Source organism: Phoca vitulina, unplaced genomic scaffold, assembly GCF_004348235.1.
Source record: "Phoca vitulina isolate PV1807 unplaced genomic scaffold, GSC_HSeal_1.0 scaffold85, whole genome shotgun sequence".
In the NCBI taxonomy this organism is placed as follows: domain Eukaryota; kingdom Metazoa; phylum Chordata; class Mammalia; order Carnivora; family Phocidae; genus Phoca; species Phoca vitulina.
In genome coordinates, this window is record NW_022589788.1 from 4,357,499 (window position 1) to 4,374,235 (window position 16,737).

At 43.9% G+C, this 16,737-nt stretch overlaps 1 protein-coding gene across 1 annotated transcript in view; it reads right to left on the reverse strand.

Annotated features, from left to right (window-relative positions):
* The window catches only part of KIAA0232 (KIAA0232 ortholog), a 60,569-nt gene extending 45,379 nt beyond the window's left edge, over positions 1 to 15,190 (reverse strand). Inside the window, 2 exon segments of the mRNA XM_032395465.1 lie at positions 7,018 to 7,514; positions 14,284 to 15,190. Coding sequence (XP_032251356.1) covers positions 7,018 to 7,248 — 231 coding nt within the window. The 5' untranslated portion in view covers positions 7,249 to 7,514; positions 14,284 to 15,190.
* Positions 15,191 to 16,737: the final 1,547 nt, after the last annotated feature.

Below are 16,737 nucleotides of genomic sequence, written 5' to 3' on the forward strand. Positions count from 1 at the left end.
GGCAAGGGCAGCTGGTGGCACAGGGGACGGACATCTGAGCCTGTTCTCCCCTCTGGGAATGTACCCGTTCCAGGCACAGGGCAGGAGGTAGAGAAAAAGGTGGCCCTTTAAGAGACAGAGAAACCAGTGGGGGGCGGGGGGGGCGGCCTCTCAGGCCTGGACAGAACACACTAGTGAGGCAGGTGCCAGCAGCCCAGAGGAAGGGAGTGGAAAACAGGCCACACTGCCGGGTTCCTCTCTGGGCACGTGGAGCATGGTGAAGCTGCAGGGCACCCGGGGCTTCTGTGCTGATGGTCATGTGTTAATTGTCTATCTGGCTGTCATTACATAGATATGACCTTCGTGACTATTCACCCATTACTACCCTAATTGGTATAAATTCTAGGCCTCAATAAAAAGCATAAGGAAAAAACCCCTCTTGTATTTTTGTGCAGAATCCATGGTTGCTCCCTATCTGGAACAGTTAGTGAACCTCTGGAAGCTAAAACAATCTGACATCGTAGGAACACCTAAAGCAATCACACAGATTGAGGGACGACCACGAAAGGACCATCTCGGAGGAGGTGTGCAAAGAGAAAACTCCTGGGAAGAAACAAGGAGAACAAAATCATGACGAGTGGGTAACACTGCAAATGGTTTATTCGTCTGAAACACAAATCTCAGAATGTAGTACAACCAGGAAAGATTTCCCCAAACTGAAAAGCATTTTAGAAGAAAATCCTACTTTGTATGCAGGTACTTTGAGAGGATTTTTTTTTTTTTAAAGTAGGCTGCAAGCCCAGTGCAGAGCCCAATGAGCTTGAACTCACAACCCTGAGATCAAGACGTGAGGTGAATCAAGAGCTGGACACTTAACTGACTGTGCCACCCAGGAGCCCGGAGGACGGCTTTTTGACAGCTCAGCACCCTAATCACTCCAGACTACCTCTGGGGCACCATCTTCTCCAATTCTTAGTCCTTATGGTGCCAGGTGCTTGTAGCCCAGCCAAAGTCCCCTCGTCCTAGTAGTTGGGTCAGGAATCGCGCCATGACCAAGCTGTCCTACCAGGAGGGGTTGCGGTGGAGGGGGCTGGGTGGTGGGGGAGGCAGGGGTATGCTTGAGAATACAGGCAATAGATAAGGCAAGCTTCATGGGGGGGGGCACAGATTCTATGGAAGGCCCTGGGTCAGGCTGCCACTGAGGCCAGCCCTAGCCTCTGGACATTTCAAGTTTTTAGTTTTTATTTTTATTTTTTTAAGATTTTAAGTAATCTCTACATCCAACATGGGGCCCAAACCTACAACCCTGAGATCAAAAGTCGCAGGCCCCACGGACTAAGCTAGCTGGGCGCCCCTGGACATTTGAAGTTTTTAAATCCATAAAGGCTCCCAATTGACTAGCTGTGTGATCCTGAGCGAGTAGCTCTGCCACCACGTCTAAGTGCCTCCACCTGCGGGGCTGAGAGCACAGGGCCAACGGTGCGGTAGAGGGCAGAGAGAGTGAGCGCGCGGACTCGCGGCTGGCTCACTGTACACAGGGTGCGTGTGCTTGTCTTTACTACCACTTCTGTGTGAGCAAGACCGAGCGCGGCTCTCTGTCATCATCACACGCCCCTGACACAGATTTCATTATGCTGAGAACATTAATATATAAAGACACAAAAAATGTTTTAATAAACTCTTGGATGATAGTTTTAATTTACTAATTATAGAAGAAAGAAAATTAAGAAGGTGTGGGGTTCCAAGAATGGGGTAGTGAAAGAAAGGCAGTCGTCTCTTCCTAAAATAACTCTTCCTACTCATGAAAGATTATGGGGAATCTGCTGCTGACCAGCAACCCAGCACAACCCTGAGGCAAGAAAAGTAAACTCCCACCTTTCAATTACAGTTTTACCGTAAGCTTCCCTTTTAGCCAATTTTAAGTAAGACAATAAAATATTTTTGAGGGGCAACTGTGTGGCTCAGTCGCCTAGACGTCTAACTCTGGATTTCAGCTCAGGTCCTGATCTAAGGGTCATGGGTTTAAGCCTGCATTGGGCTCCGCACTGGGCGTGGAGCCTACTTATATATATATATATATATATATATATATATATATATTTTTTTTTTTTTTTTTTAAAGAATTCTTTTAATTTATTCATTTGAGACAGAGAGATAGAGAGAGAGAGAGAGAGAGTAGGAGCAGTGAGGAGGGGCAGAGGAAGAGGGAGAAGCAGACTCCCTGCTCAGGACCTGGAGATCACGACCTGAGCCGAAGACAGACGCTTAACCATCTGAACCACTCAGGCGCCCCTTATATTTATATGTTATATATATATTTCTTTATATTTATATTACATTATATATTTGTATTTATATTATATATAATATATATATGTATTTTAAACAACTTAACTCAAATCTATTTTAACAGTTAGAGACTTTATGCTCTGTGTTCCCGGCAACGCGTGCTGCCATGGGACTCACTTTTACTTTGCAGGGACTCAACTCCTAATTCAAATGTGAACTGACATGCATGAATTTTTCCCCACCTCTATAAACCCCGAGTACATTAAAAAACATTAAACCAATTCCACCTAGTTTCTAAAGTTTGCCTTTACAACAAAGTGTTGTTATTCATCCAATAATTATTTGTTATATCTGAAAACAAACAGAAACAACAAAGCTCTCTAATGATAAACACTGGGCACATGATTTGGGTCTGACAGACACGACTTTACATCCTGACTCCTTACTGTGTGGCCTCAGGCAGCTCACCGAACCTCCTCGGAATGTCCACTTCCACACGAGTGGAGACAGAATACTCCTCACCCTCAAGGTACGGAGGAAGGCTGAGACAGGCCCTTCGGCACACGGCTGCCGCTGCCCTGGGCCTGCTGTGGTGCTCTCCACGTGACGGGGCCGCGGATCTTTAAAGGAGAAAGGCATTACACTAGACTGCCAACCAGCAGATGCAGAGGGACAACAGAGCTAGAGCAGTCACCGGGTACAGGTGATCCGGGCGGAGTCACCTAGGCCCAGCAGAAGTGCCAGTCTCCCGCACAGGTCACAGGTCACCTAGTGAAGAGCGCTCAGCTTCGCACTGGAGAAACGCGGCAGACGTCGGCCAAGCCAGCGCTGCCACCAGGAAGCTGACCGACGTCATGTGCGTTTGCTGAGGTGCAGGGAGAAGAAGGGGACTCCACTGCTCATGCAATGTCACTGCCATCAACACAGAGGCTGATGCTAAACAGGAGCAAACATCAGACGAACCCGAAGGTAAAGGATGTGCCGCAAAACAGCAGGTCTGTAATCTTCAAAAATGTCAATGTCGTGAGCCACAGAAGACACGGAACTATTCCTGATTAAAGGACCCAGGAGGAGCACCCATTGAAGTCAGTGCGTGGTCTCCAGCTGGATCCCGGACGAGGGGAACACTGTAATGCAGGACATTACTGGGACAATGGATAAAAAGGGAACACTGACATATATTACATACCAACGGGTTGGTGTTAATTTTCCTGAATTTTATAACTCTCATGGCTATCTAAGAGAAAGTCCAATCTTAAGAAACATATGCTGATTTAATCAGGGTAAGTATCAAAATGAGGGGAGAAATAAAGCAAAAGCAGGAAAATATGAGCAACAGGTGACTGAGTAAAGAGTACACAAGAGGGGCGCCTGGGTGGCTCAGTCGTTAAGCATCTGCCTTTGGCTCAGGTCGTGATCCCGGGGTCCTGGGATCGAGCCCCGCATCCCACTCCCTGCTCAGCGGGAAGCCTACTTCTCCCTCTCCCACTCCCCCTGCTTGTGTTCCCTCTCTCACTGTCTCTCTCTCTGGCAAATAAATACATAAAATCTTTGAAAAAAAAAAAAACAAACCCAAACGAAAAACAAAACAAAAAAATACTTCATTGGAGAGTACACAAGAGTTCCTCATCCTGTGTTGTCATTCTGACGTTTTTTGAAATTATTTCAGAAGAAGTCAAAAATGTTTGGGGCGCCTGGGTAGCTCAGTCGTTGAGCGTCTGCCTTCGGCTCAGGTCATGGTCCCAGGGTCCTGGGATCGAGCCCCGCATCCGGCTCCCTGCTCAGCAGGAAGCCTGCTTCTCTCTCCCACTCCCTCTGCTGGTGTTCCCGCTCTCGTTGTCTCTCTCTCTCTGTCAAATAAATAAAGAAAATCTAAAAAAAAAAAAAGAAAAGAAAAAGAAGTAAAAAATGTTTAAGAAGAGGAGTATCTGGGGGCGCCTGGTGGGGCTCAGTCGGTGAAGCGTCCGCCTTCGGCTCAGGTTATGATCTCAGGGCCCAGGGATCGCCCTGAACTGGGCTCTCTGCTCAGCAGGAAGCCTGCTTCTCCCTCTCCCTCTACCCCACTCCCTGCTCGTGCCTTCTCTCTCCCTCTCAAGTAAATAAAATCTTAAAAAAAAAAAAAAAGATGATGAATATCTGATTTCTGTGCTCAAAGACATTATGATCTACTGGGAAAGATAATATTTTCTAATAGCTGCGAAGAAGAGCTCTCCACTAGAAACATCAAGTATGGAAGCAGACGACGCGGGTCCTTGGGGAAGCAGCAGAGGACTCGCAGGGTGCAGCCACGGGGGCCCTGCAGGGCAGGTCAGAACCGGGGTTCATACCTACATCTGAAAGTGACAGGTAGCGAGCTCCTGAGGAGCTGCGAGTGCCCTTACCGGAGCATGGTAATCACAAGCAAAAGAAGAAAGGAAGGAAGGAAAGAGAGAAGAATCTGTGGACACAAAGTGACTGCGGAGCATCCCTAGCATCCACACGTCAGAGGTGCTGCTCTCCAGGGCCGCGTGGGACCCCGGTGATGCCACAGCTGCATTTACAGCCCTGCTCAAAGCAGAGGCCTGCGCTCCACTCTGCTGGGTGTCCCGCCTCCCGGGACCACGGCGGGTCAGCCTTTCTTCCTACCCAATCACCCTGGGCAGCTGAGACCAAGGTCTTGTGCAGAATCTGTTTCTTAGAACTCAGGAGCTCTTCATGGGTTTGTTTTCACCAAGATTAGGAAAAATGAGGGATTAAACGTGGCAGATAAGGCTCGTAGCTGCAGCAATAGCCTTAAAACTGGCCATCTGCAAGTCAAGATTAGACTATTCACGGACGGAGGGTGAGAAAAGACTCAAGGAAACAGACCCCCCCCCCCCAAACTGGAGTCGTCTGGCCTCCAGATGGGGAGCTAGGCCACCACAATCTGACCCAAGGATCAAGAACCACAACTGGCCAGCGTCTGAATCACAGAAGGTGGACAAGGCCCTCCATTCCCCTACCCCCTGCTAGGGAGACTGCCCTCGGCTCTGAGCCCAAACTCTCCTCTGGGGGTACAGTGAGCACAGCCTCTCCTGGAGTCATGGGAAAGTAACATCAGGGCCAACTGACCTCCTAGGCCACCTCTTACTAAAACAAGTATTGTTTTCAATTTGACCTTCCCCATCGGCACGGGACTTGGCACTGGGCTGAGGGGAAGAGTATTTTAGGAGCCTTTATTTCCCTTTCGACTCCCCTTGCAACTCCAGACAAGTTCTGTTTTCGCTAACCTTTATCTGTCCTGCCTCCTAAAGATGAAGCAGCACTCTGGAAGGAGGATCAAGCTGGGCAGTTGGACATGGAGAGCTGCCTTGCCCCTGATCCCCAGGCCCTCCCAAGAAAGGAACCAGAGGAATCGCAAACACGTCTCATCAGAGAGGTGTCAACTAGAACCCGAATAGTAGGCCTTGTGTTTCGTTCCCTTCTCAATGCCCTAGAGCATGCAGTACATAAATACTTTGTGTGAATAAACTTATTGGTGTTGATAAAATATTCTAGGCAGATACTGTTAACACAAAATCCTAAGAGTACACGATTTTTGAGTTAAGAGACGTATCTTCCTCATTCCTGGAAATAAAAATTCTGATGTTTATAGATTAAACATTTTATTTGCCCTTAAAAACATATATATATATATATATATATATATATATATATATATATATATTACATTTATTGGGAAGATGATAGAAAATAGTAGAGCCTTAGTAAAGAAATTATACAAAATTGTGATTACCAACATGATTATTAGGTTATATCTCAACCCCCTGAAAATGCTAACCTAATTCTCAGCAGCCAAGGCAGTAAGCAACTGGAAGCAGGGAAAATACAGCTGTGTCCAGGTAGAAAGGATAAGGAACACCAGCAGTAAGAAAACACACTCTATACAGCTGATGAGTGAGGAACGTTACACAGTGGTGAAATGCTGTATTTATAGTACTTGGAGGCTTTTCTGTGGTTTGGAAGCCACTCTGCTCTATCAGTGAAACTTTATTCCTGCTTTCAGTGTTAGTAACAATGGTTTAGAACAACAACAACAAAAGCAGCCACAAAACACTCGGTTTAATGTGAACTCTGCACACAGAAGGCACCCAGAGCCCATGTGGTCACTGGTGGCAACTGTGCCACCCTTCGGGAGGCCTCGCTTCCAGGAGCAACTCTGGGAGGGTGGGACTAGAACTGGGTTTTGTTTTGTTTTTCTCTCTCAAGAACCTAGATGTGCTTACTTTCTCAGATAAAATCTGTAATGGCCAGCCGACAGGGTGGCCTACAATGACTTACAGCAATGTTACGTGCTTCACCCAGCTTCTAAGTCCACTGGTTGGTAACACACACTTTGGTTAACCAGCAATTTAACATGAAAATGAAGTACTCAACCCTGGAATGTTAAAAAGTATCACAGACCCCAGGATTACAAGGCCCCGTGGTCACGTGTGAGGCTCCTAACCGGCAGAGAGCAGCGCTGCTCCAAGGCGGCGGGTCACCACCCTCCCTGCCCGAGACCAGATCTGAGCTAGGGCGCGGTCCACATGGAGAAAGTCTCCTGACAGAGAAAGCAGCTGAACCAACCGCTGTGCCGGGACAGCTCTCTCAACGCCGCCCAACAGGTTAGGAGTCTGTGGCCTGATGGGCCGACAAGCCCGTCCTGGAGCGTAAGAGTGCTCTAGAAGAGAAATGCAAACGTGCGGACACAACCAGGAATTGTCACAAAACATGACAAGAGGGAAGTACCTGTTCCTGCAGGTCGTAGTCGTAGCTGTCGTGCAGCAGAAGACTGAGGACGTAGCGGGTATAAATCATGGCATCGATGCCACATTTCTCCAGCTCCTGCCCCAGCCAGGTCTGCACTGGGCCCAGAGCATGAAGGAGAGACATTTCAGAAACAGATACGGGGCCTGGATAAGAGCTTGAGGAGCTTTCAGATGGTAAACCATCCACAACAACTGTACAGATAGGGCGCATGAATTTAGGTTGCTGACATCCTTAAAATGTGAAGCATTTTCTGCAGGTGATGTTCTGTTGTTATCTGGAGGGGATTTTCACTCCAGTAAAAAGGAGAGATGCTTGACATCTAGGATAAGCATCTATTTTTGCTGGCAGTCAGCCATTAGAACAGAATTTCCCTCTTCAGGCATGACCAATGAATCAACATCCTGACAGCAATACACATGTAGATGTGATTTTCTACTTTACTTTCATTGAGGCCAAATGGAAGTCTCCGGCAGAACCTACAAAAGTGAGAGAGAAAAAAAGGTATGATAAATTACTGATCTTTTGGAAAAAAATCCAAATGAACTTTATTGAAATTTGGTGTCTTAGAACACGATTTCTTTTTGCTGTAATGTTTGACATTTTAAAACAAGTGACATTTCAAAATTTTAAGCTTAATATCATTTAAGAGGAAAACTCTCAAATTTACATTGCTGTGCTTGTGCTCAATCATAACAATGTTTATTTTGCTGTCTCAAGAGACTGGGCTAATAAAATTTTGTTCATCGGTAATGCTGAAAGAATCTGTGTGGTAACAAATCACTAGTTCAATTTTTTAGTGTAATAGACACAAGCAGCTAAATAGTAATTTCATTTAAACAATGGTTAAAAAGTAGTCTTTTAAATTGAAGGTTTCGTAAAGGTAATCATCTCGTATGGCTAAAAGATTTGCACGGCTGCTCGCTAATTATTTCATAAAAGTTAAGGTAAAACATGGATTTGGCTCATAGCCACACCAGGCTAGATGGTTAAACCTGCTTTATTCTACTATACCTCGGTTGACAGTTTGCCTACTTGTGTGAAAGAAGCCATGCTCTTAATAGCTTTCCCTTAAGTTAACCTACTTTCAACATGTCAAACTAATCTAATGGCCTTATTAAATCACTCATGCCACCAGAAGATGAAAACTACCACAGTGACAGGTAAATCTCATCAGCTCAGCTTCTACATGAATTTTAGCAGACAATAAGAGGGTTACCAAAAGTGACTTTTAGGGGCACCTGGGTGGCTCAGTCAGTTAAGCATCCAACTCCTGATTTAGGCTCAGGTCATGGTCTCCCAGTCATGAAATTCAGCCCCATGTCAGGCTCCCTGCTCAGCAGGGAGTCTGCTTGAGATCCTTTCCCTCTCCCTCTAACGCTCACCCTGCTCACGTACTCTCTCTCTAAAAAAATAAATAGGGCGCCTGGGTGGCTCAGTTGGTTAAGCGACTGCCTTCGGCTCAGGTCATGATCCTGGAATCCCTGGATGGAGTCCCACATCGGGCTCCCTGCTCGGCAGGGAGTCTGCTTCTCCCTCTGACCCTCCCCCTTCTCATGTGCTGTCTCTCTCATTCTCTCTCTCTCAAATAAAAAATAAATAAATAAATAAATACATCTTAAAAAAAAAAAGTGATTTTAGGGACGCCTGGGTGGCTCAGTCGGTTAAGCATCTGCCTTCGGCTCAGCTCATGTTCCCAGGGTCCTGGGATTGAGTCCCGCATCAGGCTCCCTGCTCAGTGGAGAGCCTGCTTCTCCCTCCGCCTGCCGCTCCCCCTGCTTGTTGTGCATGCGTGCTCTCTCGCTCTAATAAATAAATAAATAAATAAATAAATCTTTTTTAAAAAGTGACTTTTAAAGGAGAATTATTAGTAAAACATGAAGTCTGAAAGACTCTTCACCAAAGATTTAAGACTCCATTTCTTTCATTTCATGAATAACTACACAGTAAGTTTTACATACATTAAATATAAAGAAAAACTGTTTAAATCTATCATAGGAATAAGTTATTAGATTAAGTTGTCATTAATGTATATTCTATTTTTAAAATTTTTCTCTACCATACTGTCTTTTCTGAATTACGGAAAATAGGGGCGCTTGGGTGGCTCAGTCGGTTAAGTGTCTGCCTTTGGCTCGGGTCATGATCCTGGGGTCCTGGAATCGAGCCCCACGTCAGGCTCTCTGCTCAGCCAGGAGCCTGTTTCTCCCTCTCCCTTCCCTGCCGCTCCCCCTGCTGTGCTCTCTCTCTCTCTGTCAAATAAATAAATAAAAACTTTTAAAAAAGTGTGAATTATGGAAAACAGATAAATTAAAGCAAACGTTTTTCTTTTTTTTTTTTTTTTTAAGATTTTTATTTATTTGATAGAGAGAGACACAGTGAGAGAGGGAACACAAGCAGGGGGAGTGAGAGAGGGAGAAGCAGGCTTCCCGCCAAGCAGGGAGCCCGATGCGGGGCTCAATCCCAGGACTCCAGGATCATGACCTGAGCCGAAGGCAGACGCTTAACAACTGAGCCACCCAGGCGCCCCGAAGCAAACGTTTTTCTGTAATTTTCACCTGCTGAAATTTTCCAGCTAACTCTCAAAATTAAAACATTTTTCATTAGTTCTTTAATATTTTTGGATCTTAGGATGGCAGACAGATCATCAAGTAAACAATACACTGAATTCTGGGGACATCACCTAAAGCAAGGTAACAAGCTGGTACTCATTCAATGAAGATCAACCAAGACTGAGAGCAGACGAAGCAATAGCTGAAGGAGCTGGATGAAAGATCTAAGGCAGCCTGAGCTCACAGCAAACAGCACCAGAGATTGGCAGAGGGCAGCCCTCCAGAATTCAGCAGAGTATTAACCAAGGCATGCATATGAGGAACTCCCTGAGCACAGGAAAGGATCATCACGAAGACTAGGCGGAAACAGGACTTGATGCTCAGCATGGCCAGGAAGGACTTGATGCTCACCAGCCAGACTTGAAAACCTCCTAATTCAGGGACACTGGGTACTCAGAAGGCTCCTAAGTTAGTAAGGGGAAGCAACTAGCCCTAGACAGAACAGAGTGTGCTTAACACATCCTAAAAGGAAGACCTGGAAGGACCAAAGTATTTCTAATTTCACTATGGTCCCAGAACAAACCTCAAGAAATTTATAGGAACACAAAAAATACCTAGCACCTAACAAAGTAAAATTTAGGGGCGCCTAGATGGCTCAGTCGATTGAGCGTCTGCCTCTTGGTTTTGGCTCAGGTCCTGATCTCAGGGTCATAGGATTGAGCCATACATTGGGCTCCAAGCTTGGCATGGAGTCTACTGGAGATTTTTCCCCCTCCTTCTCCTTCCCCCTCTACCCCTCTCCCTGCTTGTGCTCTCTCAAATAAATAAATCTTTTTTTTTTTAAAAAAGTAAAATTTACAATGGTTGGCACCTAATAAAAAATTAGCAGACATGCAAAGAAGCAGCACAAAGGAAGTAGAAATTAAGAGAAAAATAAATTCATTGAAACCAACTCAGAATTGATACAAAAGTGAGACTTAGCAGAAAGAACTCTGAAGCAGTTATTATGACAAAAGGCCATATATGTGATGAGTAGAGAACGGAAAATATAAAGATTGAAAGTCAAACATCTACAGATGAAAACTACAACGTCAGAGCAGGCAGCGTGGGGCAATAGCAGATCAGCCACTTCAGAAGGAAAGAGTCCAGAGTCTTAAACTGCAAAAGAAACCATACAAAAATGAAACAGAGAGAAAGGAATAAATTAACACAGCTTCTGCAAGCTGTGTGACAATTTTAAGAAATCTAACATATGTTTAGTTGGAGAACAAAGAGAAGGGGGTCAAAGAAATATTTGAAGAAATAATGACCAACATTTTCCCAAAATTGATGACCGCTAAACACACAGATCCAAGAAGTTCACTGAACTCTAAACACAAGAAACATGAAGAAACTGACACCTAGGCTTCCTGCAGCAAAACCGTCCAAACAAACAGTAGAGAGAAGAAGCTCAAAGCCACCGGGGAGAAGAGACATTAGGTAGAACAGAGCAAAGGATGAATAAGGACACCAAGTTTCTTGTCAGAAACGTGGAAAGGAGAAGATAATCGGGCAAAAAATGTTTAAGGACTGGAAGAAAAACCCATCAACTTAGAATTTTATACTCATCACAAAATCTTCCACAACAAAGGTGAAACAAAGACTTTTTCAGATTTGCAAAAGCTGGAAGATTCCAGCAGCAGCAGCAGCAGCCATCAGAAATGTTACAGGAAGTCCTTTGGGCAGAAGGACAATGACACCAGAACAAAACATGCATCCACTCAAAGGAACAAAGAGCACCGGAAACAGTATAACTACATTTTTCTTATTATTTCAGTATCTTTCAAAGATAATTCCACTATTGAAACAAAAATAGTAACAATTTATTGTGAGGTTTGCAACATACGTAGAAGCAAAATGGAGGGCAACAGAGCACGAAGGCCGAAGGGGAAAATCTACTACTACTACCCGCTCCTTCCATACTCCCTGCAATGGTAGAATGGCACTTGGAGACAGACTGATATGATAGCTGTTAATAATCACAATAAATGTAAACGGTTGAACCAACCAATTAAAAAGCAGATGGTCAGACTGGATTTTAAAACTGCAAGACCTAGATATATGCTACTTATAAAAATATCCACATTAAATATAAAGGCACAGACAGGTCCAAAGTAAAAGGATGGGAAAAGATACACCAGGCCAACACTGATAAAAAGCAAGGTGGAGGGGCCCCGGGTGGCTCAGTCTGATGGGCAGCTAACTCTTGATTTTGGCTCAGGTTGTGATCTTGGGATCCTGGGACTGGCCTCCGTGTTGAGCTCTGCACTTGGCAGGGAGTCTGCCTGAGGATTCTCTCTCCCTCTCCCTCTGCCCCTCTTGCTCGCCCTCTCTCACTCACACTCAGTCTCTCTCTAAAATACGTAAATCTTAAAAAAAAAGAAAAAAAGTACAAGGTGGAATGTCTACATTAATATCTGACAGATTTCAGAGCAGAGGGTTAATAGAGGTGAAGGTCATTTCAAAATGATAAAGGGGTCAATTACCAAGAGGATATAACAGTCCTATTTATTATATCCTGGTAGCAGAGTTTCCAAATGCATGAAAACGATAGAATTTCAAGGAGAAATAAACAAATCCATGATCGTACTAGATTTCAAAATCCCTCTCTCAATCACTGAAAGAAGTAAATGGAAAATCAATAAGGATTTAGGAAACTAGAGCAACATTATCATCAATCAGACAGAAGACTGTATTCTGGGCTCTAAAGAAAGTTGCAACTAACTTAAGAGGATTCAAATCATACAAAATATATTCTCTGACCACAGGGAACTAAATTATAAACTAATCAGGGGCACCTGGGTGGCTCAGTCTGTTGAGTGTCCAACTGATTTTGGTTCAGGTCATGATCTCAGGGGTTGTGAGATCGAGCCCCATGTCAGGCTCCATGATAGGCATGGAACCTGCTTGAGATTTTCTCTCTCCCTAGCATCTCCCCAGCTCTCTCTCTCTAAAAGAAAAAAAAAAAAAAAAAAAGTTTCAACCCAACCATAGGATTCTCTGTTGTCATTAAGAGATTTCACACTTCTTTAGCCAAGTGCAAGGATTCAAGAAATGGGTGAGACAAAAAATCAGCATACAAATGCAAAATGAAGTACACTGAACTCCCAAGATCTCATCAAAGCTGGTTAAAATCTGCCCTTGCATTTTCACTCCTAACAAAACTCTTCCTCGAACTTGTTCAATAGCTGATGTCATATCATCTTTAAATAATGGGCCATATCCCTAGAGTCACTAGCAGTTATGACGGTTTTTTTTAGTTTTTAGTTCTGTAGTTGGGACTGCAGAGGACCATGGGAAAGAGCAGGGGCTGGTAAGTCTGGTACCGTCAGGCTACTTGGCAGTTGTCTGTGTAATAACTGAGTGGATCCTAGTAACAGGGTCTGAGCCAGAAGCGCTACAAGATGGCTCTTCCTGTACCATAATGGCAGGTCTCAATGTTCTTGGAGCCAGTGTCCATTCTCCATAATTTGAACCTCAAACTGTTAGCAGATGAACCAGGGACAGAATATTGGGCCATAACTAAGCTGGTTCTCCCTAAGAAGCAAGCCTTCGATGGGGGGGGGGGAACATTTGACCAAATGAGAGACTCTATTTCCAGTTCTGAACTGAAAGGAGTCTCCTAGGTATGTGGGCTCATGATTTTTAATTAAAACTTATTTTGGGGACGATCTACTACATGGTCAAAGCAGAGGAAAGGTCTGACAAACCTAGGCAAAACCCATTTAATGTCTGCCTGACAAGTTCAAGAACACAGCTGGCAAACACCCAAATTTCAAACTGTTATGCTCATTCCCCAAATGTGAAATTTAGTCAGTATGAAGTTAAATTTCATTTCGGTTTAACTAAATTCTCCAAAAGTTTTTTAAAGATTTTTTTTATTTTTATTTGAGAGAGAGAGAGCATGCACACAAGCGGGGGGAGGGGCAGAGGGACAATCAGACTCCCCACTGAGTGGGGAGCCTGACGAGGGGCTCAATCTTAGGACCCTGAGATCATGACCTGAGCCAAAGTCAGATACTTCACTGACGGAGTCACCCAGGTGCTCCTCCCAAAGAGTTTTAAAGAAAAAGCACCACTGTATATACTCAAAGGCTTTTTGTTTGCTTCACTTAATTTTTTCAACATCTGATTCTCCAGAGGTTTACAGAGAAAAGACGACCTTCGGATCATCTTGAGTTATCTTTCTCCCATGCAAAACTAACCCAAATCATCCTAAAGACTGGGCTGCATAAATGATCATTTAAAAGGTCCCAAAACAGGGGCGCCTGGGTGGCTCAGTCGTTAAGCGTCTGCCTCTGCCTCAGGTCATGATCTTGGAGTCCTGGGATCAAGCCCTGCATCGGGCTCCCTGCTCTGCGGGGAGTCTGCTTCTCCCTCTCCCTCTGCCCCTCCCCTCCATGCTCTCTTGCTCGCTCTCAAATAAATAAAATCTTTAAAAAAAAAAAAAAAGTCCCACAATAACACACTTATTTTAGAATATTTGTCTTTTTTACAACAAACTTTAAATGGTTTCCATTAAGGATGCAAAAAATATACACAGCTATAATTATATGCCCATGGAAGTTTCTATACCACTTATGTCTTCTTTAATTCTTGCAGGTAGGAAAGTACACCATCCTAACAGTCATAACATCCAGGTTTTTGTAATCAGTCTCACCTGTGCTACTTAATAGCTGGTTTTGTGCCCATTACTTCTTGGGGTCTTTGTTTTCTCACCTGTAAAACAGAATAATAAATACGTGCTCTCTCTACACCTCAATCTCTCACAAGGTTGTTGCAATGAGCAAAGGAGAAGTACATCTATGTTTCTGCGGCCTTTGCATTTCATAAACTGTCATACAAATGGAAGATATTGTTACAAACTACCCCTCCTCAAATTGTTTATATCTGCTTTATCTTACATGTTCCTTCGCTGATCGGATTATGTTAAGAGTAGTATTTGTGTTACCCTTTTAGAACAAAAAATACTCGATTTCCTTACTATCCTTAAAACAAACAACAAACTATGAAATCTCCTTCATTTATAAGAACCAGTTTCTAGTCACATCAAAGCCTTCCCTCTTGATAACATGTTAGTTCTCTGCTACACTGCAAAGAACTCAAAGTGGTTAAGGTGCAGAGGATGAACACAAAAATACAATGGCTCCCTTTGATGCCCAGTTTTTTGTTTTGAAATGTACACACGTGCAGAGACCTGCAGAGCGGTCTCTGCACAGAGAAGCCTCACCATCCCCAAACAGCACAGACCCAGAGGAGCTCAGCACACCCTGGGCTTTTTCTGTGGCCTGGTATACAATTTCTAGAAATTTCTATTTCTAATCAAGGATTAAAAATAGCCCTGGTGGTGAATGAAAATCTTCCCCCAAGACTGGGGGACTCTGTGCAGGCTTGGGGATCGATCAAAGCCTCCAGGCCTAATACTAATCTGAGACTGGAAGTGAAAGGGCTGAGGGTGGGGGGATACCCATCATGCCCTGCTCACTCTCGATATACCCCCAGGAAACCTCACACCACCCTGGGTCTCCAGGAGTCAGGGCCCTGGGGCCTGGGACGTTTAGGATTAGACCTGGGACTAGGGTAACAAACTGAATTTTAAAAACAAAAAGCATTGGGCGCCTGGGTGGCTCAGTTGGTTAAGCGACTGCCTTCGGCTCAGGTCATGATCCTGGAGTCCCGGGATCGAGTCCCGCATCGGGCTCCCTGCTCAGCAGGGAGTCTGCTTCTCCCTCTGACCCTCCCCCCTCTCATGCTCTCTCTCTATCTCATTCTCTCTCAAATGAATAAATAAAATCTTTAAAAAAATAAAAATAAAAAAATAAAAACAAAAATAAAAACAAAAAGCATTGAGGGGACGGGGGTGGGGGGGATGGGGTAGCTGGGTGATGGACATTGGGGAAGGTGTTGTTGTGAGAGCTGGGTGTTGTGTAAGACTGATGAATCACAGACCTGTACCCCTGAAACAAATAATACATTATATGTTAATTAAAAAAATAAAAATAAAAGCATTTACTTCTTTAACTATCTAGTCTATATGTTTTCAGAGTCATATACTTAGTCCCAAATGATTTGTCCACTAAGAAAAAAAGAAAACAGATCTAGAACTTAAGTTATTACCAAGTACTTTTTCAACAAATAATTAAGACATGACCACAAGTTTCAAATGAGTAATGCAGTAATGAAGGCTCTTTTTGTGGTATTGAATAAAGGGTCATTTTGAAGGAGTTCACTGATCTTCCAAAATCTCTTCCCTTGTGTAACAATTTTCCAAGAAATATAATGCTGTCTTTCTGACCTCTTTGTAACACCACACACATTCCTAGAAGTAATTCAAATTACAGCCCCATTTGTGTTCCTAAAGAGTCATCTACGGTGCAAGCAGCAGTGATTCCTATAAGCTCTAAGAAACAGACATTCTGTAGTTCAGTTTCTTTGGAGCTCAGAGGCAGACAAGTGACCAGCTGAATTTAAATGTCAAAGTGTTTCCCTTCTTCTTTTGTAATATGGTGCATATATTTTTAGGTTTGCTGAAAACACATTAAAATTATTTCAAAAGCATCTCTCTCTAACATGGAACACAGCTCTCATCTGTGGCATGTCCTCCATTTGTCGTGTGACAGCACAACTGATCATGAGGAGCACCCGTCAACAGTTCCAAATCGCGCTTCTCTGCGCAAAATGCAAAGTGCAGATCTTGTGGAGGGAAATCTGTTCAACCGACAGACTCACTCTTCTACTCTCCATGCACTTCTGCTTTTCTGCTCAAGTGGATCACATCTACTTTCATTACAAAAGTTTGCTAAAGTAGTTTTCTAAATATCAAAACAGAAGGACACCCACACACAATTTCTCTACCCTAATATAATTCATGGTATTTCCATGTGGTCATTATCAGTGTTTTTTTTTTCTTTTGCATAGAACTTAAAATGTTTTCTTATTTCAGCAGCTTAAATAATAATACATACTTCTGTATTCTCTGTTTTCCACCTAACATTACATCTTCCCAGTGCTGTGCTAGGGTCCAATATGGCAGCCACCAGTCAAATGTGCCTATTTACATTTTAATTAAAAACTGGCCACACCAGCCACATTTCAAGAGCTCAAAGCCACATGT